Raw genomic sequence first — 26,298 nt, 5'->3', positions numbered from 1 at the left:
GTTTTAAATTCTCTCCGCTAGGAGCTTCAGATCTATCTAGATCTGATTTACAGATCTAGATCTAGATTACAGACCTGGATTTTAGGTTTAAAATTACAGATCTAACTCTCAAATTGCAGATCCAAAAATTACCAGACTTCCGCCGCCATGCACGCGCGCGCGGATTCTCACTCCGCAGCCATGCATATGCCGCCGCGGGAACCACCATGTGGGTTTCGCGCAAAAACATCCACCATGTGGGTTTTGCGCAGAAGACTGCCACTACGCATGCTCGCCAGCGGATCACCATTCCGCCGACATGCGTGAGCGCCCGTGGAAACCACCGCGGAAACCACCATGTGGGTTTTGTGCAAAAGATCTCCGCCATGCACGCGGGCCCGCGAATCACCACTCCGTCGCCGTGCATGCGCACATAAGGCCACGCGCCAAACTTAAAGGTTGGGAATCCTCATAAACCCATAAGGCCACGCGCCAAACTCAAAGGTTGGGAATCCTCATAAACCCATAAGGCCACGCGCCAAACTTAAAGGTTGGGAATCCTCATAAACCCATAAGGCCACGCGCCAAACTTAAAGGTTGGGAATCCTCATAAACCCATAAGGCCACGCGCCAAACTCAAAGGTTGGGAATCCTCATAAACCCATAAGGCCAAGTGCCAAACTTAAAGGTTGGGAATCCTCATAAACCCATAAGGCCACGCGCCAAACTCAAAGGTTGGGAATCCTCATAAACCCATAAGGCCAAGTGCCAAACTTAAAGGTTGGGAATCCTCATAAACCCATAAGGCCACGCGCCAAACTTAAAGGTTGGGAATCCTCATAAACCCATAAGGCCATGCGCCAAACTTAAAGGTTGGGAATCCTCATAAACCCATAAGGCCATGCGCCAAACTTAAAGGTTGGGAATCCTCATAAACCCATAAGGCCATGCGCCAAACTTAAAGGTTGGGAATCCTCATAAACCCATAAGGCCATGCGCCAAACTTAAAGGTTGGGAATCCTCATAAACCCATACGGCTTCGTGCCGAATACAAGACCGAACGCGGCTCCGCTCCGTTCAACATGCGCACCACCATGATGCTTGAGCGCAGTCGCATATCACATGCTCATGCACCACATATGCTCACGCATATTACATATGCTCATGCACCACATATGCTCACGCATCACATATACTCACGCATATTACATATGCTTACGCATCACATGCTCACGCATATCACATCAGTGCACGCAACATCTGCGCATGGCGCGTGACACAGTCTACGCGCACGCGCATGCAACATCTGCGCGTGGCGCATGACAAAACCAAAGCCTACGCGCACGCGCATGCAACATCTGCGCGTGCGCGTGACAAAACCACAGTCTACGCGCACGCGCATGCAACATCTGCGTGTGGCGCATGACACAAAACCCCCTCAGCCCAATAACATTGTATTAGTCCATGTAATAAAATAAGCCAAACATAATAAATTTAGGGTCGTAAAACCGGGTTTAGTCACATATGCTCACGCATATTACATATGCTTACGCATCACATGCTCACGCATATCACATCAGTGCACGCAACATCTGCGCATGGCGCATGACACAGTCTACGCGCACGCGCATGCAACATCTGCGCGTGGCGCAGGACATAAAGTCTATGCGCACGCGCATGCAACATCTGCGCGTGGCGCATGACACAGTGTACGCGCACGCGCATGCAACATCTGCGCGTGGCGCATGACACAGTGTACGCGCACGCGCATGCAACATCTGCGCGTGGCGCATGACACAGTGTACGCGCACGCGCATGCAACATCTGCGCGTGGCGCATGACACAGTGTACGCGCACGCGCATGCAACATCTGCGCGTGGCGCATGACAAAACCACAGTCTACGCGCACGCGCATGTAACATCTGCGTGTGGCGCATGACACAAAGCCAAAGCCTATGCGCAAGCGCATGAAACGTCTGCGCATGACACAAAGCCAAAAACTATGCGTAAGCAACACAAAAAATGAGAATAGTCTAATCCCAAATCAGGATAAGGACTACCTTATTTAGCAGCAATGAACTAGGGGACTATCGTGGTATACCACCACCACATTATCGCAATAGAAGACATCCGAATCTTAGGGCGGGAGCCCAATAATATCCCACATGGTCACGCACAGGCTTTATTATTCTTATAGCTCGTAAGTCGCCTCACGCGCAGGCTTTATTATTCTTATAGCTCGTAAGTCGCCTCACGCGCAGGCTTTATTATTCTTATAGCTCGTAAGTCGCCTCACGCGCAGGCTTTATTCTTATAGCTCGTAAGTCGCCTCACGCGCAGGCTTTATTATTCTTATAGCTCGTAAGTCGCCTCACGCGCAGGCTTTATTATTCTTATAGCTCGTAAGTCGCCTCGCGCGCAAGTTATGTTACATTATTATCAAGATGCGCGCTCTATCTTTTATCAGGCCTCGCGCCACTATTGTTATGATGCGTGCTATATCTTATTCATACCAGGGCACCATCATTATCATAAGGACCACAACATGTCACCATCATGAAGAAAACCTCCCAAAACTCAAAGACAATAAAGACAAGGCCGAAGAAAAGGGAAAAAACCGCCTCATGGCCTAACACACCTCATAAAGTCCAGCGCTCCACCTAGACGCTTGCGCGCCCCGGAGCAACGCTGGACTTGGGGGGCTTGTAGGGGTATGGTACTAAACCCGGTTTTACGACCCTAAATTTATTATGTTTGGCTTATTTTATTACATGGACTAATACAATGTTATTGGGCTGAGGGGGTTTTGTGGAGGTAACCCTAACTGGGCTAGGCCCATTAGGGTACCATGATGGTGGCCATGAGGCTCTCTATATAAGGAGGTCTCCACCTCCTTATTAAGGGGTCATGCTCAATAAGAGCCATCACCATATGTTTTTGTCTGTAAACAAGAGATCCTTAGGATTTCTTAGCAGTCACCTCCACACCCCCGAAAAGCCGTTGCAGGTCTCAAGCAGACGGAGAAGAAGATCAAGACGTGGTTCGTTCATCTCGAAATCCATGAAAACATCGTCATGGATCATGTCAGATTCATTTCATGTTTCGACAGTTATAATAACTAGCAGTTATTAGTTATTGATTGAAAAAAACTTATATTTATCACCAAACATAATTATCAATTTATTAATGGTTAAAAAATAAATATATATTTTGTAACCAAAATATCAATGAAAAAGGCTGGCTACCGACATTGTAGATTGCTTTATTGACGCAATAATTTTTGTAGCCATGGAACCAGGCTCGGTACAAGGTTCGGCAATCGTTGCTTGGTAAAGGTAAGCTCGGATAATGGCTCGGTGTTTGGTCCTGCCATGCACAATATTGCAAATACAACCCCACTTGACCATGTTAACGTCACCCATAAAATCATATCAAAGAAAATGACTAAAATGACCTCATCGGATGATAATGCTCATTTCACCGACTAATTCCTATAAATGTTAATCCCGAAACTCATTGAACAAATAACTTTTTAATCATTACTCGACGAGATTTTCATCCACCCAGATTCTGTTACTTGTCCAAAAAATCCTGTCAGAAGCAAAAATAAATTTCGTAGGAAGCCAAAAATAAATCTCATAGGACGCCAAAATAAATCTTGCTGAATACCAAAATAAATCTCGTTGGAAGTCAAAATAATATCGTTAGGCTCCTAAATAATCATGCCGGCTCCAACAAATTGTTAAAGCCAAAACAAATCTCGTAGGAAGCCAAAATAAATCTCGTGGGACGCCAAAATAAACCTTGTTGAAAGACAAAATAGATCTCGTCGGAAGTCAAAATAATCTCGTCAGGCTCCTAAATAATCATGCCGTCTCCGACAAATTGTTAAAAGAAAAACTAGTGTTTCATAACACGTGACAGAATTTGATGGGTTAAAAATCATATGAAGCCATTATTAAAAAGGATTCAAGTCGACGGGTTTTATGATGTGCATTTTGGTCATTATCCCATACATATCTCCACTCCATAAGATAAAAGACACCAAGGACACAACCTGTGTCTTTGTGTGCTTTTGTATGTTTTGTATGTTTATGTTCTTGTTTTTACAATCTTTCCTCGAAACAAAAACATGTTGCACACAAAATCTGAGTCAGATGTCACCAGTTTAGCTCCATCTTCGCCGTCAAGATCACCAAAACGACCGGTATATTTCGTGCAAAGTCCATCAAGGGACTCACAAGATGGTGATCATAAATCATATTCAATGCAAGCTACACCTAATTACACAAGCCCTATGGAGTCTCCTTCACACCCTTCTATGGGCAGGCACTCGAGGAACTCGTCGTCCAGTCGGTTTTCGGGTATTTTTCGGTCGCATTCTGGCAGGAATAAAGTTGCTAGGAAGTTAAGGAATGATAAGGGGTGGCCAGAGTGTAATGTGATAGTGGAAGAAGGAAAGTATGATGAGTATTATGATGATGATGATAAGAAGTTTACTAGAAGGTTACAAGCTTTAATGGCTCTTTCGTGTTTTATTGTGTTGTTTACTATTTTATGCTTGATTATATGGGGTGCAGCCAGACCTTATAAAGCCGAGATCACTGTTAAGGTTTGTTAATTCACTTTCATTTTAATTACTTTAATTGTGTTTTTAAAATAAAGTCTGGTCTGAAGCGGATTCTAAAATTAAGATTGTTTTCTAATAAAATTATATTTTTCTTCCATAGTGTTGTACACGTGGGAATATGAATGTTAGAAAGAAATTAAAAAAATCACAGAATTCGAATAGAAAATTATTTGACAGATTGAGAGCTGATGGAGGAGTAGTGAGCCCCAAGTTTCCGCTTTTGTTACTAGTTAAAATGGGTAAATAATGAACCTTTTTTAATTATTCATGTTAATTTGAGGGTGTTTGGCATTTAATCATTTCATATCATATAACACATACAAACTATTACATGTCATTTGATTATTCTTGATGAAGGTCGGCTCTATATTTATTTCTAATCGGTGATGGACGATTGATATGCATTTATTGTAGAGTTTGGCTGTGAATAATCTCTACATCGGTGAGGGTTCGGACTCATCTGGGGTCATAACCAAGATGCTGACAATCAATGGTTCATTGCGGCTTGTTGTTCATAACCCCGCTACATTCTTTGGCATCCAAGTTAGCTCCACCCTGGTGAACCTAATCTATTCAGAGGTCGTGATTGCAGCAGGTCAGGTGAGAATTAATATTCATCAATTATTGTGTATCTAAATACATGATCCAAATAGTTACCGGTAATAATGTAATGTATATGTACATGGAAAGAGTGACGGGATAATTTGTCAAAAAAACAGGTTATTTCTTAGTACATTTAAAACTATTGAGTTCGGTTTTTAATAAAATATAAATAGCTGATTGCACCACATTAGTCGGTTTATTGTAATAGAATGATTTAGTAGGTTGTATGAAAAAAGAAAATGAGTTCTTCATGATTCTTTATCGTGTGACACATTTACTAATTTTGTTATTGTGGTCTTAGTTGAAGAAGTATTATCAAGAAAGAAAGAGTACAAGGACAGCCATTGTGGACTTACAAGCAACAAAAGTGCCCTTGTACGGTGCGGGTTCCAGCCTAGTTATCTCAGATACCGGAGTTTTTGAAATTCCATTGAAATTAGAGTTCGAGATTCGAACAAAAGGGGAAGTTGTTGGTAAATTGGTGACCACAAAGCATAGGAGGCAAGTTTCTTGCAATATGACATTGCCATCAAACATAATAAAACCAATTAGATTCAAAAAGAGTTCTTGTATTTACAAATAAACAAATCCTTTTTATATAGATATTTGTAAAAATGAGTGAGTTTTGATACATATGTGTTCTTCCTCATTCATTAATAGATAAAAAAAATGTTTTTGAATTCACATATATGTAGAAAAGTGTGTAAATGTTGGTTGGTGTGGTAATAAAATTATAGTGGAGTGTGAAGTAATGAAGATGATTTTTGTGTACTGGTTTTACTTTTTAGTAGGGCTGATAAAATGATGTTATAGACTTATAATATAAATGTGTATAATTGAGTTGGATTAAGCCAAAATTAATTTTCTTTGATCAAACATAAAAAGACATGTTAGTAATGAGATAGATGATCATAAACATATAAGAGACCTGTTTATAAGCGTTACGTGTTAATAAAATTACAAGAACAATTGATTTCAGTCATATTCATATGCCAGTCAAAAAGATTGTATCGGTATAGAAGCAAAATTCTCAACAGATTTAATTTATTCACTTATTTTTACAGGGTGTTTTTTTTTATTTTTTTTTGTTTTGTTTGTTTGTTTTCTTAATGACTCGGTTTAAAAAATTAAAAATAAAACAGATACCTAAAAAAACAAATACTCAAAAAGTAAATATAAAAACAAACTAAAACACAGACTGTTATAAAAATGTTCCGGAATGCATTAGAGCATCTCCGTTAAGGAATTCTTGAGGTGTTTTTGAGAATAGATAGGTGATGTGGATGAGAAAAGTGATGATGTAGAGGAAAGAGTGTTGGGTGAGATTCTTGGTGAAGAATGTATCAAGAATCAGTTTGTGAGATGAGTGAGAGGAGAGAATAGAGAGGATAGAGAAAAGATAAGGTATTTTGTGGGTCCAAATGCCATATGATACCCAAAAACACAATGTTTTTAAAACCGGACCGGTTCTGCCGGTTCGACCGGTCTGGTTCGATATAGTTCACTCGCTTCTCAAAAAAACCGGCCGGTCCTAACTGGTTCACCGGTTAGACCGTAAAACCGGACCGGTTCAATCGGTCAGACTAGTGAACCGGACCGGTTCAACTGGTTTATTATGGAATTTTTATATATTTTTTCATTTAATATTTTTTTCATAATTTTTGAGTTCGGCCGGTCCGACCGGTTCAACCGGTTAAACCGTAACCCGACCGGTTCAGTGTTCGATCCAATTGTGAAAACATTACTAAAAAACCATCCATTGAAGATGGTCTTGTTATCATGATTTTTTTTATTATATTAACATCAGCAAATCAATTGTCTCTCAGTTGACCACGTCAACAATATTCTAAAACAAAGCTTATAAAATAATAGTGGGTTCAAAGTTCAAACGACCACACGACCAACAATTTCAAATTAAAGAAATTTAAGGTATCTTTGGTTGGAGATAATGGCATGAATGAGAAATGGAATGGGAGTATGAATAGAATGGACAAGGGAATGAAATGGATCATTACCACTCCTTTGTCTTGTTTGGTTAACCTATGAGAATGAAATGAATTATTACTTTATGTTGTTTGGTATTCAAAAAAAATTGTATGAATGAAATAGAATAATAAAAACACTCCTATCTAAAAATATATTTTTTTTACAAAAAAAAAACAAAACTGCAATGGCGATGGTGGTGGTAGCTCCGGCGACAAAAATGGTGGTGTCGGTGGCGACGGTGGTGATGGGCGGTGGTTGTGGTGGTGGTGGTGGGGGTGATGGTGGTCAAGCGGTGGTAGCATTGGTAGTGATGGCGATGGTAGGGCGGCGACGACGGTGGTGGCGATGTGAGGGCGGCGGCGGTGACGAAGGTGGTGGCAACGACGACGGTGGCGGTTAGGTGGTGGTGGCAGCAATGATAGTGGTGGTGGTCATTGTTAGGTGGTGGTGGTGTTGAGAAAGTATGGTGAAGGAGGAATGAAATGAAAAAAAAGAAGGGAGGTGAGAAGTTGGTTTTGATAGAATGGGATTCCATGTGTAATGAATTATTCCATTCCATTATATAACCAAACACCATTTTTTCCATTTCCACGTAATGAATTATTTCATTCCCACTGTCATTCCTGCATACCAAACGCTACCTTAATAAAGTAATGTTTTCATACTTACTCTACTTAAATTATTAGAGGTGGCTCTAGACTTCAAGCTATTTTGGAGTTTCAAATAAAATTTACTTCTAATATTATATATATATATTAATTTGAAAGTAAGGAATGCCTCACATTTTGTTACTGTTATACTGATAGCATCTTTTATGCGTATATTACAAGTATATTATGTATTGGAATTGTGACACGTTCTGTGATACGTGTTCAACATCTGTGTTATTAACTTTTATTCATTTATCTTCATTCTTCCTGTCACCTGACTCTCACCTCTATTTCTCTCCCTTAAACCCCTCTTCTTTAATCTTGAGGATGATGAAAGATCCAACCAAAAGAGAGAGAAAATTCACAGATGGTCGTTGGACCGTTGTTGACGGGGCTGTGGTGACGGAGGCATCGAGTATGTTGTTTTGCACCGGTACGATTGTTGCCGGTTTCGATTTACGAACCCTAGGCGGCGGTTGCCTACTGGTGCTCTGGCGATCGTTGATGAGGCCGCGATGGTAATAACGTGACCTTTTGCCTGCCGTTGCCGGCGGCTCCGACCGTCTATGGCGGCGACGGCATTGAGTCTGTTGATTTCTGTGTATGGCGATGGCTACTTTGAATCTGTTGGCTTGATTCGTTGATGCTAGCGCCTGACCGTTAGCCTGCCGTTGCCGATGGCTCAGGCTGCAGATGACGACGCATTCGGTGGCGGTTTTGTATGTTGAAGGCTATGATGATACCTCTTGAATTATCTGAGCCTCCTTAACTAGGATAACTCGTTGATGATGAGCTTAGCTTCATCTGAGAGCTAATTTGTTTCTTTGATTTGTTTTTTTTATGTAATTTTCACTGCCTTTATTTTTTTTGTTTGGTGTAACCTCCTTCGTTTGGATTTGGTTATATGATGACTTGCTTTGTTGTTTGATGTTTTGTGCGCATTTAAATTCGTTTGATTGGCATGCGTACTCTACTGTTTTGATTGTTTGTGATCTTATTCCGGTAGTGATTTTATTATCGTTATCTTACTTTTAGTTCAACAATGTTAAGAATAATTGATAGTTTTACTTTAATATGGCAGTGACTGTGATAATTGTGATTACAATATGGTTATTTTGGTTGAAACTAGAAACTTGGTAAAAAAAGAAAGAGAGGGTGTTAAAACATGGTGGACTGGTGGTGTAATCGAAAAAGACTACGGATTGGAGTGTGCCAAGTTGAGAGAAAGACTATGGATTGGGGTATGCTAAGTTTCGAAAAGACCATGGATTGGAGTGTGTTAAGTTGCAAAATTCGACTACGAACAACTGGTATTTGGCTATGTAAGATAATTACCAGACAATACTTGGATTTGTAAGAACAACTGGTATTTGCCTATGTAAAATAATTACTAGACAATACTTGGATATGTAAGATACTTACCCGACAATATGTACCAACAACTTATCAATTTCACGACCCCGTCGCAAAGCGCTAACAACTTATTAATTTCACGACCCCGCCGCAAAACGCGGGTAAATCTCCTAGTTTTTTATAAAAAAAATTTACTTTTCTAATTTTAGGTAACAAACTTTAGTTATGTTACTATTTAATATAACCAATTACCTTTACGAAAACTATATTTTGGAAAGATTGTCGTGTCCAATAAAATTTTGCCGCTGACCTCGTGATTGAGATATGAGCGATGATAAATGGGGAGAAACGGTCGATATAACTAGAAAAATTGATTGAAGAAGAATGGTGCTTTGTAAACGGTAATGAAGTTATAATTTGTTATATTAAACTAAATTTAAAAATTGGCTAACCTAGTCATTTAAATCAAGTATATATGTAGTTCACTTGCTTTAAAAATAAAGCCAACTTATATGCAGCATTTAACTTCCATTACTATGAAAGTAAACAAACACAAAAACGGTCAAGTAGTTGCCATTAATTTTTGTTTGTTTAATCAAGACAGTCTTTTTCTATCAAGTTGTGAACATTTAGGAAGTTGGGTCCATTCAGTTAGACTATACGTTATGGCAATTAACATGGGCGGTAAAGGGGGAGGACACCGCACGGGGAGGGGGCTGGGTGGTCGACGGTCACAGGTCGACACCCCGCTAGGCCTGATTTTTTTTTAAAATTATATGTATTTTTATTAAAACAATATGTATATTTAGTGTTTAAACTCAATTATATAATCACTAGCTTGGTCTAGTGGTAAAGAGGTATTACTCTCAGCCAAAAAGTTATGGTTTCTAGTCTCATTTGAGACATGTTTAATCATATTCTTATACAAAAGTTTTTTACACAACCTAAATTTTAATCAAGTAAGCCTATATCAAAATTAAATTGTTTAAACCCAACATAATACTCCTTTTACTTATGGCCCAAATAAATTTTCGCCTTCGGCCCAAATGTTTTTTTGCTTTCTCGGAGCCGGCCCTTGGGGGGGGGGGGGGCTTCGGACGATTGGCGGTATGGGGGTTTTGGTGAAAAAAAGGGTCATCATGCTTCTCTCTCTCTCTCTCTCATGTGTGTGTGTTGTGGCGGCAAAGGGGCTTTAAACCACAGCGGGACGTTATGAAGAACGGCTTCGAAGCCCTGTTTCCAACATGGTGTTGACGTGGAGGGGCTTATAGTGAACAACCTTAGAGAGGACTGGACATCCATATGGATTGGGAGTATGGCTTTCAAACCCTATGACAACATCGTCGCCACCCCTTGTGGGTATGGTGCATGACTTCATTCAATGGCAAAAGTTGACGAATTAAAATAAATTAATAATTAATTTATTACACATGTGGGTATATGTTGTCAGTAATTGTGTAGCTTGTGGGTACTTAATGGTAGAAATAAGGTGACACTGCATGATTGGACGATGCATGGGCAGTACCCTTGAGTGTCTCTTCCCCCCTTATTATTATTATTATCAAAACCAAATGCCGGAAAGAAGGGTTTTTCACTAGCCAAATCAATTAGAGGTCCAGAAGCTAAGGCTAGCTCGAGATCAGTTCAAAGTCTAATCAAGCTAACTTTACTCAACTCAAATTTTAACCGGAGCTGAATCTTTAAGCTCGGGCTCGTAAGTCACATATGCAATAAGGGAGGAGCACTTGCTGAACTAAAAAACGAATTTGCAAATATTGAACCCACGGCCTTCCTGTGACATAGAAGATTTTAGCCAAACTAACCAACCATTATTTTAACATAATCAAATTAACCGAACTATTTATTTCTGAAATCATTAGCAAATCAAAAGATAAACATGATTACTAATTAGATTAGAAATTAACTGTCTGTATAATATATACCTCTATTTGTGGGCTTATTATGGCACATATTAAAAATGGGCCTTTTAAAGCCCAAGTTTATCAACAGAGACAAAAAAAAGCACAAATTTCAACTATAAGAACTCTTGTTGTTGCCAAATTCTGGCGGGAAAATTGTGTTGGATGGCAAAGAACGGTGAAATGAAGCAGAAAAAGAAATTTGGGGGTTTTCCATATAAAGAGCCATACTCGATTCAAATAGATTTCATGAGTGCTCTTTACGATTCGATCGATAAAGGCGGAATCGCCATGCTCGAAAGCCCCACAGGTAATATTGGTTCAAGTGAGTTATGGAATTCGGTTAATCAATCAATTAGGGATTAAAATTACATGAGTTTGTATTTAAAGAATATGCTCGTTTAAGTTCGGTAAGTGTGAAGATCGGGCTCCGGCTCATTTATTAATCAAGCTTATTTTTAGGCTCGGGCTCATTTTAAAACAAGCTTGTTTTTAGGCTAGAGCCTGGGCTTGCTTTTAAACAAACTTATTTTTAGGCTCGGGCGTGGCCTCGGTTAATAAACAAGCTTAGTTTTAGGCTTGGGCTTGTTTATTAAACAAACTTATTTTTAGGCTCGAGCCCAGGCTCGTTTTCAAGCAAGCTTACTTTTAGGCTCGGGCGCGTTTGTTAAACAAGCTTATTTCTAGGCTTGAGCTCGGTTTTAAACAAGCTTATTTTTAGGTTCGAGCTCAGGCTTGGGCTCATTTAAGCTCAGCTCGATTCGAGCTTTTAGCGAGCCAATCTCTAGTAGCTAAAGAGCGGCTTGGCTCATTTGCACTCCTAGTAGATAAGCATGTGGGTTTTATTTATTGTCTAATTAGGAGTTCGAGTGTATACTCTACTTGTACTGAGTCATGGTCTATAATATATAAGTAACCTAATCAAAGTTGTGATTATGTGTTATTCGGTTCGGTTATCGACTGGGACTTGAACAGGGACAGGAAAAACTCTAAGTATAATCTGTAGCGCGCTGCAGTGGCTTTCCGATCGAAAACAAGGCCAGAATAATAACGGTTCGGTCGATACGCATCAGAACGGAACGACTGGAGATCATGGTGAGTTAGATGATGATTACGAACCTGATTGGTTAAGGAATAGCTTTGTGAATAAAGAGGTTGAAAGTCCTAAGAAGAAGGTTAAGCCGAAGAAAAGATACGAATTCAGTAGTAAAAAACGCGATGAGACCGAAATGGAGGAGAGTTTTAGGGATTTGTTTAATCAGTTTAGGGAAATCGAAGGTGATTTGGAACATAATAATATGACAGTGAAAAGTGATGCAGAGAAGTTAGATGATAAAGAGTTTCTGGTGGAAGAATATGTGAGTGGAGACGAAAAGAATGGATTAAGTAAGCGAAAAGGCGGTGGAATATGTTCCGGTTCGTCTTCGAGTGATGATGAAGATAAAGAGTTTAGTGATCAAGAAGAAGAAGCAGGTTTTAAAATTTATTTTTGTAGTAGAACTCATTCACAGTTATCACAGTTTGTAAAGGAATTGAAGAAGACTGTTTTTGCTAATGAGATAAAGGTTGCGTGTTTGGGGTCTAGGAAGAACTTCTGCATAAATGAAGGTAAAATGTATTAACTTTTTTGTTTCTGTTTTTTTTTTTTTGCTAATTTTTGTTAAAGGAATACATGATTAAATTTATCTGTGTTTAAATTTCGCAGATGTATTGAAGCTTGGAAATTCGACTCTTATTAACGAGCGATGTTTGGATCTTCAAAAGAATAAGAAAAACCAAGTTTCAAAAAAGAAGGTATAAGCGAATCTTTGCTTTTATCTCAATAATGAAATCTGTATTTTGTGATACATTAGATATAAGATGTTGGCTAATTCCCGAGTGGGCCCGTATGGCCTGGGCTCATGTCTCCTCATTAAGTCGAATGAGGTTTAAGGGGCTTTTAGGGTATTAGTTAACTTTTTGACTAAGTCGGGTCAACATTATAAATATACAATGAACCGAGTTAGGATAATGTATTAGAGTTATAGTAATTCAGTTTTTAGAGCTATATTTCGGGATTACAATAAAAGTGTTCGATTGCGTGTTTCGTTGATTATCGTGTTGTGATCTTGATAAGTAACACTATGAAATATTTATTCAAATAATGAAAAATTTTATATTCAAATGTTGGTTTTCAGAATTCGGCTGTCGGGGGAAGAAAACGTGAAACAAAGGCTGCAAGTGGATGCCCAATGCTTAGTAAACATAAGCTACAAAAGCAGTTCAGAAATGAAATGACTGAACAAGGCCCGTTAGATATTGAAGATCTTGTTCGTGTTGGGGGCAGTTTGGGAACTTGTCCATATTACGGTTCTAGAAGCAGGGTTCCTTCAGCTGATCTTGTGGTTCTTCCTTATCAATCTCTTCTTTCTAAATCTTCACGGGAATCACTCGGTTTAACCTTGAAAAATAGTGTTGTTATTATAGATGAAGCTCATAACCTTGCTGACTCACTCATTAGCATGTATGACTCAAAAGTTACTTTGTCTCAGGTAAAACGAGTAACTCTTAACGGCTACTTTGTAATACAGTTAATTGCATAAAAAAAGTAACCAGCTTTGTTTCGTGGTTTCGTGTTACAGTTGGAAGTTGTTAATTCTTGTTTAGAGGGTTACTTTCAACGGTTTCACAACCTTTTAGGGCCAGGAAATAGACGGCACATTCAAACGCTAATGATTCTCACTCGTGCATTTATACAAACTTTATGCAACAAGGATGATTCTAATTTGGTAAACACTAGTGGCTCAGAGTGTTCTATGTGCATCAATGAGTTTGTGTTTTCACTCAATATCGACAACATTAATTTAGTGAAGTTGCTGCTGTATATTAAAGACAGTAATATGATTCACAAGGTGAGTAATGAAATTTTGAAATTGTTCTAATCAGGTCACTCATAAAATATTTTGTTTCAATCAGGTCACCAAAGTTTCCTTTGTGTTCCAATCCTAGATATTTTACCAGGGTAGCAGGTTATCTAGTTTTGTTTTATTTTTAAATAGTTTGAAATTGCCTAATAATTTTTTAAAAAAATGAAAAATTAGTAAAAATTGAGAAAAATAATTTTTAAATTGCGAAAAGTTGCAAAAAAAAAATCTGAAAAATTGCAAAAAAAATCTAAAAAAATGCGAAAATTTACAATATAATTAATATGTTCCTTTTTTTTTTGTATGGAAGTAATTAATAATTCTACTATTAAATATTTTAATATCACCTAACTATCTTTTTGAATTTTTTCTAAAAAAATGGTGGTTTCTTATAAAAAAACCATAAATTAAAAAAGGGTGATTTCTTACTTTTTTTATGCAACTTTTCTGATTTTTTGTATTTTTTTGCAATTAATTTTTTTTCTCAATTTTTACTAATTTTTTCAATTTTTTAAAAAATATTATGCAATTTCAAACTATTTAAAAATAAAACAAAACTAGAACCTGCTATCCTGGTAAAATATCTAGGATTGGAACACAAAGGAAACTTTAGTGACCTGATTGGAACAAAATATTTTATGAGTGACCTGATTAGAACAATTTCAAAACTTGGTTACTATTCTATAGAGTAATTTCGAGTAACTTTCTTACCTTTTTTGTGATTAGTGATTAATATCTATTCTTTGCAAAGCTGGTTATGGTCTTTTATATTTGTCATTAGGTTAGTGGATATGGAGATAAAATAATTAGCTTACAAAATGACACTACAAGCATTTTATCGGCGTTTCGTGCGTTAGCTGGAATATTAATATCGCTAACGAATCAACATAGTGACGGGAGGATAATAATCTCAAGAAAAAAACCAATAGAATCCGGACAACAAGGCGGATATCTAAAGTATGTTATGCTCACTGGTGAAAAGATCTTTCACGAGGTTTGTAAAAATGTCATATTCTGTGTTATAAAATTGACTTTGAATTTTAAGTAATGTTAGTTTTGAATATTGAACCGTTTTTAGATTGTTAATGAAGCACATGCTGTTGTATTGGCTGGTGGGACCCTCCAACCAATCGAAGAAACACGGGTGCGGCTCTTTCCATCGTTACCGCCAGATCAGCTGCATTTCTTCTCATGTGGTCATATAATCTCATCAGACAGTATTTTACCTATTTCGGTTTCAACCGGGCCTTCAGGTCAATCTTTTGACTTCAGCTATAACTCTAGAAGTACATCATCCATGGTCAGTATCTCATGTTTACTGTTTTATGAATTATAAGAATAATAATATTACTAATGCATGTTAACTTTAATAATATTATAGGTTAATGAGTTAGGCCTTTTACTTTGTAATCTAGTAGCAGTAGTTCCACAAGGTATTATTGTCTTCTTCTCTTCATTTGATTATGAAGAATCTGTGTACGATGCATGGAAAGCTTCCGGGACCCTTGGTAGAATTATGAAGAGGAAACGTGTATTCAAAGAGCCGAGAAAAACCACAGAAGTTGAAGTTGTTTTAAAAGAATATAAAGAATCAATTGATGCAAATAATGGTGCTGTGATTCTTGCTGTAGTTGGAGGAAAGATTTCAGAAGGTATTAATTTTAGTGACGGGTTGGGCCGATGTATAGTCATGGTTGGGCTGCCATACCCAAGCCCATCTGATATTGAGTTGATGGAACGGGTCAAACATATTGACCGTATTGGTGACTTGAAAAAAGATTCTAATGTTACATGCTTTAGTGGAGATACTCAAGCAGGATTTGAGGTTTTAAGAAGTTGTAAGAATAGAGGCAGAGAGTATTATGAAAATCTTTGCATGAAAGCCGTAAATCAGTCTATCGGTATGCATATATATTTTATCATTTGTTGTATACATTTTGTTTTTTGTCTTGTTGATATTTTGTTGGATTGTTGTTTATCAGGTAGAGCAATCAGGCATATTAATGATTATGCAGCAATCTTGTTGGTAGACACGCGTTACACGTCAGATGCTACAAAAAAGAGCTTCTCTCACCCGACAAACAAGCTTCCAAATTGGATTAAAAACCGTCTTATATCGAAAACCAGTAGTTATGGAGAGGTCCACCGGTTGCTTCATCAATTCTTTAAATTTCACAAAAGTAAGTCAGTTTAGTCGGTAGATATTTCGATATACAATTTTTTGTACCTTTCACCTCTAGTTGGTGAAATTAATGTTCTAAAATAACTCAAAATATATGATACGCGCTGTCATGCCATTTTTATATCATTTGAATGCTATTTTGTTTACCATGTTACTGCTGTGGAATGCTACTTGTATAAAATGGTATAAAATGAAAATTATGTTACATATAATAGAAAGAAAAAAAAAACTTTTTTTACTCAGATATGTAAAAAGATATAAAGTAAGCTACAATTTGTTGTAATTAACCTTCTATAATGAAGTTGCATGTTTCAGACTCATATGCATTGATTTCAATGCATTCTGTTCAATTATCTCTCTTTTCACCTACACACTGGTACCACTTTACTTGAAGATTGTTTTAGGGTCCATACAGCTAAGCACCTAATAAATACAATGAGTGCAAAGTACCTTTCTTCATTTGTGTCAAGATTAATATTTCACTTTTAGCAACACATCATAGCAACCAACCGCAGGGGCTCGTTCAATACATAACCAGTTTTAAGTAGAAAACCATATATAGTGGGAAAGAGATAGGTTGTATGCAGTTACATAACCGTTTTATAATATGTGTTGTGGTTCTCACAATTATCTACTTAAATTGGTTCTATATCAAACAACCTGCTAGGGGTGTAAACGAGCCGAGCATGACCTCGACTAGGCTCTAGCTCGGCTCTTTTCAAGCTCCTTTTCTAAAGCTTGAGTTCGGCTTGCGAGTTGTTTTCTCAAGCTCAGGCTCGTCCGCTCAGCTTGTTTCGAGATCTTTTTCTAAAGCTCGACTCGGGCTTGTCCCGTTGATTATTTAATAATTAAATTATATACGTTTTTACTTTTTTTTTATATTGAGAATAACCTTATAAACGAGCCTAAGCTTGGCTCGAGCTTGTGTAGTACCTTAAGCGAGCCGCTCAGTCGTGTAGTGTGAAATAGTGTGAAATCAATAAATCAAAAGAGGTAAAACTTTAAAATACACAAGGCCCGTAAGCTTGACGGGCCTAAACGAGCTTCCCATACAAGAGTCAAACTAAACGAGCTTTGTTTGAAGCTTGGGCTCGGCCTCTTTCGGGTTTTTTATACCGATCTCGAGTAGCTCATGAGCGGCTCAGCTTGTTTTCACACCCCTACGACCCGCCCTGTGATATTTGTTTTTAATCAAATAAAAAAATTTAATGTGAGATATACTATTGCAAATGGAGCCAAATTTGGCTAGCGAGACTCAAAACATGAGAATGAATTTTAGAATGTACCCTACATCTTTAACTTTGCTCCTTAATCAGTGGCAAATGCACTTTTGACAACATATGGTCAAATATTCAAGTGTACATTATCATTACACATCCCTTTTTCTCTTTAAAAATATATTCCATTTTATATCTTTACACTATCACAATTCATACACACTACTTTTTATCAGTGTGCAAACAAAAAGAAACTAAATCTCTCTTGTCCCAGTAAAAGATTTCGGTTTTTATTTTGAAATTTTAAACCTGCTGCGGTTTGAAATACATTCGACATCGATCTTTTAGTTTAAACAATAATAATCTTAATTCAATGTCAAAGCATCTTGGTAGTTTTTTGAACCTAGTTTGGGTAGCGGGTCAGAATGTTTTCGATATTCTGGCCCGTTTTCTTTTTTTAACTAGTGTAATGGGTCAGAATGTTTTCGGGCCAAAATAGATAATCTGACCCGTTTTATCTTTTGCTTGGATAACGGGTCAGAATGTTTTTGGGTCAGAATAGATAATCTGGCCCGTTTTCTATTTAACTAGGGTAACGGGTCAGAATGTTTTCAGGTCAAAGTAGATAACCTGGCCCGTTTTCTCTTTTGCTTGGATAACGGGCCAGAATGTTTTTTGGTTGAACAGATAATCTGCCCCGTTTTATATTTAACTATGGTAATGGGTCAGAATGTTTTCTGGTCAAAATAGTTAATCTGGCCCGTCTCTTTTTAACTTGGCTGATGGGTCAGAATGTTTTTGAGTCAAAATAGATAACCTGGCCCGTTTTCTTTTTAACTTGCGTAACGGGCCAGAATGTTTTCGATTCAAAAAGATAATCTGGCCCCTTTTCTTTTTCAACTAAATTTTCTTTTTTGCTCGTTGATAATAAGATGTCGAATTTCCGCCTTTAGGATTAAATAACATTCTAATAGCTCGTGTTGTCACCATTAATATCAATTCTTCCATCTCCTCTCTCTCTCTAAACAAAACTTCAAGGAGAGACCAACAACAGATACAAATGCTGATCAGAAAAACCATACACAAAACCAAAAAGTTTTTCAACAAAACCATCCAAACCTTCAAATCCTTCGTCTTCGGAGGATACAAAAAGCTATCCAAAGCTCCATCTTTGACTCTATTCTCCACCAACAATCCAAAGATGCAACATCTAGATAACTTCTACAAAGAATTCTGCGAGCAGTGGGACACCGAAACCGCCAATAACACCAACGAAATCCTCAAACTTTCACAACAACATGACATCGAATCAAACCAAACCATGATCATCTCACAAGATCACAAACCAATAGTTGATATTAGCCTCGATGAACAAAAAGACGTCGGATGTTCTAAACATGTTGATGGTGTTAATCAAACGAATATTTTGGAGCGGAAAATGAAGGAGTTGGAGATGATGGATGTGAAAGATGAAGAACATGTGATGGACATTGAAGAGGTGTTACATTATTATTCTCTACTCACAAGTCCCATTTATCAAGATCTTGTTGATAAGTTTTTCACAGATATGTATTCAGATTTCAACATTCAACATCCACCAATAAGAAGTAACAGTCTTAGTAGTTCAATAAGGAGGTTAGGCCCCTTGAACATCTAGAGTATCATCTTAAGTGTGTGCATTTGAGTGTGTGTTTGTGTGTTTCTTGATTACTTTTTTTCATCCATATGGAGTGATGTTTAATTGTTTATTGATTATGTAGCTACAACATATTTGCATACAATGAATGTTTGGTACAAAATCGGTTGTGTGTCGCTGTTTACTAGGCAAATGCGGGTCTCATTTGTCTGAATTTTCAGTCAAATGCGACTCACGTTTGTTTAATGTTTTGTTAGATCAGAATGAAATAAAAGTTTTGTTCCATTTGATGATGGGCCTACTTCGTCCAAGATATTTGCACCTTGTACTCCAGAAAAAGGTTGCATACAAATACCTATAGGGTTGATTCAAGAATTTTGATTTAGAGATATACTATAATAGTAAGTGTAATAACTTTTTGAGTATGTATAAAAAGTGTAAACATGCTTAGCTAGTTAGCTCAAGCTTAACTCGTTTAGTTGAAAAGCATTTGAGCTTAAGCCCGGCTTGTTTTAATCATGATATCTAAAGCTCAAGTTTGAATGAGCAATAGATTTTAAGCTCGTGATTGACTTGTTTATTTATATATTAAATTTTTATTTCTTCTAATTTTGATTATAATATATTTATCATATAAATTATTTAGGTATTTATAATAATAGTTTTCATATATCTATATATTTTTATATAAAATACAAATTAATATTATATTTTTATAGGTAATATGCTTGTTTGGACTAAAGAGTCAATCAAGCTCCAATTTAGGCCCGAGCTCATTTAAACTCGGGTTAGTGAGCTGATCTTGAGTCTCCTACAAGCGATCGACTTGACTCGTTTAGAGCCATGGTATAGATAAGTACCACAACTATTTATAGTATAAGATAGATAAACCTTTTGGACATGCATAAGTTGTTACGTATGACTATCTATACAACACTATATTTAAGTGAAAGTGATTCATGCACCACCAAAATTAGTAAGTAGACAATTAATGGCTTCTCCCCATGAAGGAGTAGCTCTTGTACTTATGCACATGCAATGCATACACAATAGAAGGTAAGCAACACTTTTAACTTTTGGACCTCTAACGGAATATGAGTAGCAAAATGGTGTGGTCATGTAACTGGTTGAAACGGGTTGGGTCGAATTAGGTTCGTATCAAAACGGACAACAAAAATATGTCACATGGCTTCAGATCAAAACGAATATGTTGAGTTTCAAAACGAACTTTTAAAAATGGGTTCAGGTCATGGGTCGGAACGGGTAGATTGAAAAAGGGTTATTGTGGTCCGTGTTGAAAGGGGTCAGGTGGAACGGACTGATTGAAAAAAGGGTTATTTTGGTTCGTGTTAAAAGGGGTCAGGTCAAAACGGGTTTTGGGTTGGGTGGGTTCGGGTCGGAACTGGTTAATTTAAGAAAGGAATATTTTGGTTTAGGCCGGGACAGGTTCAGGTTGAAAGAGCTCGGGTCGGAACGGGTTTCGGGTCAAAACGTTTTTTCTGCTTATGGTTTTCAACACCATTCGCGCGTGTTATAATTCGAGTCACTCGCATTCCGGTGCCGGTAAACGTACCAGGGCGGTGCGCCTCTTAATGCAGTAATGGATAACCCTCGTAGGTCGGTACATCCTCGCCGGCCCTCAGTTGTTATTATGGTTCTTGCAAAGCTTAACATGCCTTTTTCCATATTTTGGTTTCCGGTTTGTAATTGTAACTGGATTATTTAAACTCTGCTTAATTAATTCAAGCTTTTAGTGAACCAATTTTAAGTATCTCACAAGTGACTTGACTCGTTTAGACTTTAGAGACTTAGTATAAGTATCAATATATTTATAGTATAAGATAGTTACACCTTTGGACAAACAAATAAACTATTCGCATACGAAAATAAAATAACAAACATCAAGTAATTTATGATAAACGAAAACGAAAACATAAACATAAAATCAGATCATAGATTCGGTGACACAAGAGTCTCGACATATATGACTCGACTACATCTATACTCTATATTGGGAGAAGAAAAATAGCGATAGTGTTTTGTGAACTCGTCGATGTTCAATTTTTTAAAAGAATTGTCATCCTGATCCAACACGGCAAGCCAATTGCCAGCACTGGCTGTGCATATGCGTTGCGGCTCAACCCCGCTGAAAGCAGCCACCTTCACCCATTTGTCGTCGGGGCCATCCATCATCCTCCACAATTCCCATTGCTTCAATAGTTGATAGGATACACAGAGGTGAAGGCATCCATCGAGAACGACTAAACTTCCAGAATAATAATCATCGTTACCTAAACCATGAGGAAATTGTATTTTCCTAAAAGTTTCGGTCTTAATGTCAAAACATATAATGCAACTAAAGCTTTGAGCCTCATAAATGCCGAAGCGATCGCTTTCAGTAATATACGTGAGAGTGAAGTAAACACACTGGCCACAGAAGGTAGCAGGAGACCAAATGCTGAGCAGGTGGTCATGACTAGAGGCAAACGGAAACTCAATCTCTCTCCACGAGTCCAATCTATGGGAATAGACATAAGCCCCTAGACGGTAGAGACCGCTATGAATCAAACATACAAGTTTGTAATCGTTACAAGAGTCGTCGTAATAGAAACCTACAGGATCTCCAGTGTAAAGAAAACCAGGGGTAGATGGCAAGGTCTTGGACGCACGGGTTAATGGATTCCAAAGCACAAAGGTAGCATGGAAATAATCCCTTGAAGCCAAACATACCAATCCATCCAAGCTTGCTACGACAGATACAGCCGGGTAGGGCCATGCGTGAGGGTCATGAGGGATGGTTTCATTGAGAGCAATGGTGCGGAAGGGGACGGGTAGTGCGCTGTCGCATTGGAGAAGTTTGTAGTCGTTGATGGTTGCGTTGGACTGGAAGTGCGTCCGGTTAAACATAGGTGTCGACAGAAACGAGTTCCATTCTTTGCAGACGCACCTGCAACGTCCTATGTCGGACTTTGAAGGAAGTCTTGAAAGTATCTCCGATGCTATTAAACTGAATGGAAGCGCATCACCCTTCGTCTTCCTCTTCATCTTCATATCCACAATAGAATCACAAGAAACCGAAACCTTAAAACAAAGAACAGAACAGAACAGATCGTACTAAACAAAGTCTATATATAATATTTAGCCTTCGACAAACAAAACCCAAACGTGGTACACAACTTATATAACTTGCAACACAAGATAATTAAACATGCATTTAAGCTTGCAAAACAAGATAAATATGCATTAAATTAATAACCCAAACCTTACCATAAATATAACTCCAACAATTAATTAATTAATTAAACTCATCACTTTAACCCCTCTAATAGTTGTTTCATAATTAACTTTTGATAAAAATCATCTGAAACATAAAACACAACCGATGACCGATGTTGTCCCGATTTTGCTAGAACCTGTTTTAAATGTTCTTTTCTAAATATTTGTTTTATCCCTAAAAAAAGAAAAAGAAAATATAGGACTTGTGGTGAAATCAAATTGTTTACCGTTCTTTTTCTAAAATAATATAATAATAACAATAAATCATTATTATTTTTATTTAATACGAAAGAGAGGTCGGAAACCAAAATCTAGTCCTGACTTTCGACACGCCAACGTTTACGTGGCGTACAAAGCCGACACCCGCCTCCATGATTTTTATCTAGTATTTATTACATTTACAAGATACAACATAAAAGATTACTATTGTTGGTAAATACAATTTTAATAATACCCTTAACCCTTGTGTCTTTACATAAAAGATCCATTATAATACTTAAATTTTTGTATACATCTTATAAATGAAAAATGTATTACATATACTAACGATTTTTTTAAGAAAAATTCATACATAATACATAATAATTGGATTTCAAAACATAATAAATTACTATTCATATTCTATTGTTTCAAATTTATTTATTATAACATTGCGGGGAGATGGTTTTTTAAATTCACTAAAACAATCGAAGCTCATTTAATGGTAATAAAACTAAAGATCAACTCTTACGGACTCAGTCCAGAAATAAAACATATGAACGTGTCTTGTTTATTAAATAAGTAGCATTTAGAATATATTTAGTCCAGAAGCTAAACCTCTTTGAAAAGTTGTTTAGCTATAACTTTGAAATTGGTTCAAAGAAAAAATCGTGTCAAATATAATGGAACAAAAACTTACATTGTTATTCACAAGGGCCATTAGAACCTAACTATAAACCAACGGTTCGGTTTTGTGTTTTGTGAAAAACCGAAAAATCTAACAGAAGCGAAAAAGCAATGTGATTTATAAACTTGGATAAGTTTTATATTTAATGTTAATCGGATATGTTTTGACGATTTTGATAAGATTAAATCATTGTAAACATGAGTATCTATTATAAGCTCTTAATATTCAATTGTTTATTTTTTTAGAAAATATAGGCCCAATTACAAAATATCATGGGGCAAGTTTCTCTGACCCAAATATTACTAACCCAATTAGCAAACCCAAAAATACCGAATCCAAAAACCAAATTGAACCGAAAACCTAGGACCCAAAACCAAAAAAACTAAAACCAAACGGTTTTGAATAAACAAAAAAACAATACTTTAGTTTTTGGTTCAACTTTAACCCAAAACCACACAGAACCACACCACGACCACATACACCCGGTGGTTGCAATAATGTTCATATGTTATCAAAAGGTACGTAGTATACTAATTTCAAAAATCAATACCTTTCATTACCATTCATTCTGTTATAAGTTATATAAGATAAGCAAGTTCCATTGAAATGATGAATATCTGAATCCTTTACATAACATTTACTTTGAACTAGTTTCAAGATCATATCTTTGATGCAAATCTGTTTGAATGGTGTTCATATTATTATTACTACCATTATTGTTGAAAAACACGCGTAAAGCGGTTTCATAAGCCGTGAAAATCGCTCCGTTAACCACAAAAGCCCGACAAACCGCAGTCCCCAATCCTCTAAACAACACACCATATCCATCAATCGTCACGCTTTTCTTGATACAATCAATAATCCCATCATACCGTATTGCAGAATTAGGCGTTTGCGCTTGAATTCTCGTTTTAACAACGTCTAACGGGTAACAACAAACCCAACTAGCAACACCCGCGAGCCCACCAGCAAACAACATGGTATTAAACCTTTCTTGACCGCTTTTCCTGCACCCTGGGTGCAGTTTTTCCCTCATGAACTCGTACGTCCAGAAATAGAAACCATGCGACGGTGCGTCTCTTAACGCTGTAATCGTTAATCCTCTGTACATTCCTCGCCAGCCCTCGGTTGTTATTATGGTTCTTGCAACGCTTAATGGGCCTTTTTCCATATTTTGGTTTCGGGTTTGTAATTGTAACCGGATCTTGATGAGTTCGATTGGCGAAAGCATGAGGCTTTGTAATGCCCCTGCACCTATTCCACCTAATGCAACACCTTTGTAAGATGGAGGCTCGTTTGCGTGTGTCGACGAGTCGAATGATCGCGACAAGATTGCGTAGATTTGAAATACCATTGCATTCTGTAACAACCAACAAGTTAATTAAAATGTGACTGAGAGCAATATAAGATGTGACTGAAAGCACAGGTGTGCATGAAACCGCCGATCCAGAAAAACCAAATCGGAAAAACGACGATTTTGTTTTATGTTTTTGTATAAATTGAACTTACAGTAGGTTTTGGTTTTGCATGTAATAAAAATCAAACAAACTGCACCGAATCTATTGATTTTCATTTTTTAATTTTTTTAAAGTAATTTATAACAATTCAATAAATATGTAGACCAAATGTAAAACAATCAATTAATTATTAATTAACAAAATGAGTCATGTCCAAATTTATTATTTTGGTTAAAAACATTTTTCGCCCAAAATTTTAAACCTTAAATGGCAAAACTGAAAATACCCAAACCAGTTCCCAAAAAACGAAAACTACACGGTTCTCAGTTTCTGGTTCGGTGTTATCCCAAAACACACCCAAACCGAACCATGCACAACCTAATAATAATATGATGATAATAATTATAATTATAACAACAACAACAACAAAGTTTCGGTTTCTGGTCCGGTTTTAACCCAAAACACACCCAAACCGAACCATGCACACCCTGATAATAATAACAACAACAACAACAAAGTTTCGGTTTCTGGTTCGGTTTTAACCCAAAACACACCCAAATCAAACCATGCACACCCTAATAATAATAATAATAATAATAATAATAATAATAATAATAATAATAGCCTAATGTAGCCCAAATACAAGAATAATAATAATTAAAAAAAAACCTGGAATGTAACAGATGCAAGAGGGGCAGCCATGCCTCTATAAAGAGCAAGAGGACCTTCTTTAGTAGCAACATTCTTTAATATACTAAAAGCAGACCCAGACTGTGAGTTTTGTTGCCGGACTCTTACGCTGTCAAGTGGGTATCCGGCAATGATTCCGGCTATGCCACCACATCCTCCGGCCACAAACTCCTTACCCCAACTACTTGCAAGAAACTCCGGCCAAAAGTCCATTTAAGGAATAATAATAATAATGATAGTAATAGTAATAATAAAAAATAATAATAATAATAATAGTAAAAAGAATAAAATCACAAAGGTTTATGGGATCTTGTAAGATCCTGTTTTTTTTATGAAGTAGATGTAGATAGGCTTTCAAAACATGTGTTGTTGTTATGTTTTATGTGAGGACAATTTAATTTTTATTTTTCTGTTATGAGTTAGGGGTATAAATGGAATTGTGAAATGGAATTGTTTTGATGTAAAAGAGTGTGACAAGGACGTGACTTTTGGAGAGGTCATGTGAGTGAAGTAATCATCTAAAAGAAGAAATTAGAGAGAGGTTTGTCTAAAAAATCGTTAAAAAATTTTGGCCTATAGACGAGAAAAAAATTGAGGAGCAATGACGAAGCTCGGACTAAGACACTAGGGGGGCGGACTCAAAATGTATACAAAAATTCACAAAAACCGGACTCAAATTTTTGTCCGAAAACACATAAATTTACACTACGCATAAAAAATTTCGGATGAAAATGGATAAATTTACACTACCACTCGAAAAAACCGGGGGGGGGGGGGGGGGGGGGACCCTTGGCCCTAACTAAGCTTCGCCAGTGGCTATAAGTAAATATAGTTTTTTTTTTTACTTAAACGATTAAAATTTAAATGCGCTTATTGGTTATGATTTGGGTTTTCTGTAATTTTTTTTATTATTAAAATGAGCTCAAATGAT

General features: G+C 37.1%; 5 protein-coding genes across 5 annotated transcripts; 3 read left to right on the top strand and 2 right to left on the bottom strand.

Moving 5' to 3' along the window:
• Window positions 1–4,110: 4,110 nt before the first annotated feature.
• Window positions 4,111–5,942, top strand: LOC143625685 (uncharacterized). Its single transcript, XM_077095959.1, has 3 exons — window positions 4,111–4,591; window positions 5,024–5,209; window positions 5,514–5,942. The coding sequence occupies exons 1-3, from the start codon at window positions 4,112–4,114 to the stop codon at window positions 5,793–5,795; spliced, it is 948 nt and encodes a 315-aa protein (XP_076952074.1). The 5' UTR covers window position 4,111; the 3' UTR covers window positions 5,796–5,942.
• A 5,361-nt stretch (window positions 5,943–11,303) lies between these two features.
• LOC143625638 (uncharacterized) lies at window positions 11,304–16,217 on the top strand. The gene is made up of 9 exons (XM_077095921.1): window positions 11,304–11,430; window positions 12,096–12,728; window positions 12,826–12,914; window positions 13,298–13,651; window positions 13,742–14,011; window positions 14,805–15,017; window positions 15,102–15,323; window positions 15,405–15,924; window positions 16,006–16,217. Exons 1-9 carry the CDS (start codon window positions 11,304–11,306, stop codon window positions 16,215–16,217), a joined length of 2,640 nt encoding a protein of 879 aa, XP_076952036.1.
• A 2,265-nt stretch (window positions 16,218–18,482) lies between these two features.
• On the top strand, window positions 18,483–19,079 carry LOC143625683 (uncharacterized). The gene has a single exon (XM_077095958.1). The coding sequence runs from the start codon at window positions 18,483–18,485 to the stop codon at window positions 19,077–19,079; it is 597 nt and encodes a 198-aa protein (XP_076952073.1).
• A 1,929-nt stretch (window positions 19,080–21,008) lies between these two features.
• Window positions 21,009–22,103, bottom strand: LOC143625682 (putative F-box protein At3g16210). Its single transcript, XM_077095957.1, has one exon. The coding sequence runs from the start codon at window positions 22,101–22,103 to the stop codon at window positions 21,009–21,011; it is 1,095 nt and encodes a 364-aa protein (XP_076952072.1).
• A 1,706-nt stretch (window positions 22,104–23,809) lies between these two features.
• Window positions 23,810–25,580, bottom strand: LOC143625637 (mitochondrial arginine transporter BAC2-like). Its single transcript, XM_077095920.1, has 2 exons — window positions 25,347–25,580; window positions 23,810–24,580 (listed from the first exon to the last, which is right to left on the bottom strand). Exons 1-2 carry the CDS (start codon window positions 25,578–25,580, stop codon window positions 23,858–23,860), a joined length of 957 nt encoding a protein of 318 aa, XP_076952035.1. The 3' UTR covers window positions 23,810–23,857.
• Between the last annotated feature and the right edge of the window lie 718 nt (window positions 25,581–26,298).

The sequence above is a fragment of the Bidens hawaiensis genome, unplaced genomic scaffold (genome assembly GCF_021521415.1).
Source record: "Bidens hawaiensis isolate Kalapana, Puna unplaced genomic scaffold, B.hawaiensis_p1.1 tig00004192_1, whole genome shotgun sequence".
NCBI classification, from domain to species: domain Eukaryota; kingdom Viridiplantae; phylum Streptophyta; class Magnoliopsida; order Asterales; family Asteraceae; genus Bidens; species Bidens hawaiensis.
Note: the sequence above shows the minus strand (reverse complement) of the source record. Positions and strands in the feature narration are given on the sequence as shown.

Bases quoted from the DNA above. Each gene is read 5' to 3' on its own strand.
- LOC143625685 (XM_077095959.1), top strand. From the start codon at position 4,112: ATGTTGCACACAAAATCTGAGTCAGATGTCACCAGTTTAGCTCCATCT. The intron at 4,592-5,023 runs GTTTGTTAATTC...CATTTATTGTAG, and splicing joins AAGCCGAGATCACTGTTAAG to AGTTTGGCTGTGAATAATCT. The intron at 5,210-5,513 runs GTGAGAATTAAT...TTGTGGTCTTAG, and splicing joins TCGTGATTGCAGCAGGTCAG to TTGAAGAAGTATTATCAAGA.
- LOC143625638 (XM_077095921.1), top strand. From the start codon at position 11,304: ATGAAGCAGAAAAAGAAATTTGGGGGTTTTCCATATAAAGAGCCATAC. The intron at 11,431-12,095 runs GTAATATTGGTT...GGACTTGAACAG, and splicing joins CATGCTCGAAAGCCCCACAG to GGACAGGAAAAACTCTAAGT. The intron at 12,729-12,825 runs GTAAAATGTATT...TAAATTTCGCAG, and splicing joins GAACTTCTGCATAAATGAAG to ATGTATTGAAGCTTGGAAAT.
- LOC143625683 (XM_077095958.1), top strand. From the start codon at position 18,483: ATGCTGATCAGAAAAACCATACACAAAACCAAAAAGTTTTTCAACAAA.
- LOC143625682 (XM_077095957.1), bottom strand. From the start codon at position 22,103: ATGAAGAGGAAGACGAAGGGTGATGCGCTTCCATTCAGTTTAATAGCA.
- LOC143625637 (XM_077095920.1), bottom strand. From the start codon at position 25,580: ATGGACTTTTGGCCGGAGTTTCTTGCAAGTAGTTGGGGTAAGGAGTTT. The intron at 24,581-25,346 runs GTTTTTTTTTAA...TGGTTGTTACAG, and splicing joins TTGCATCTGTTACATTCCAG to AATGCAATGGTATTTCAAAT.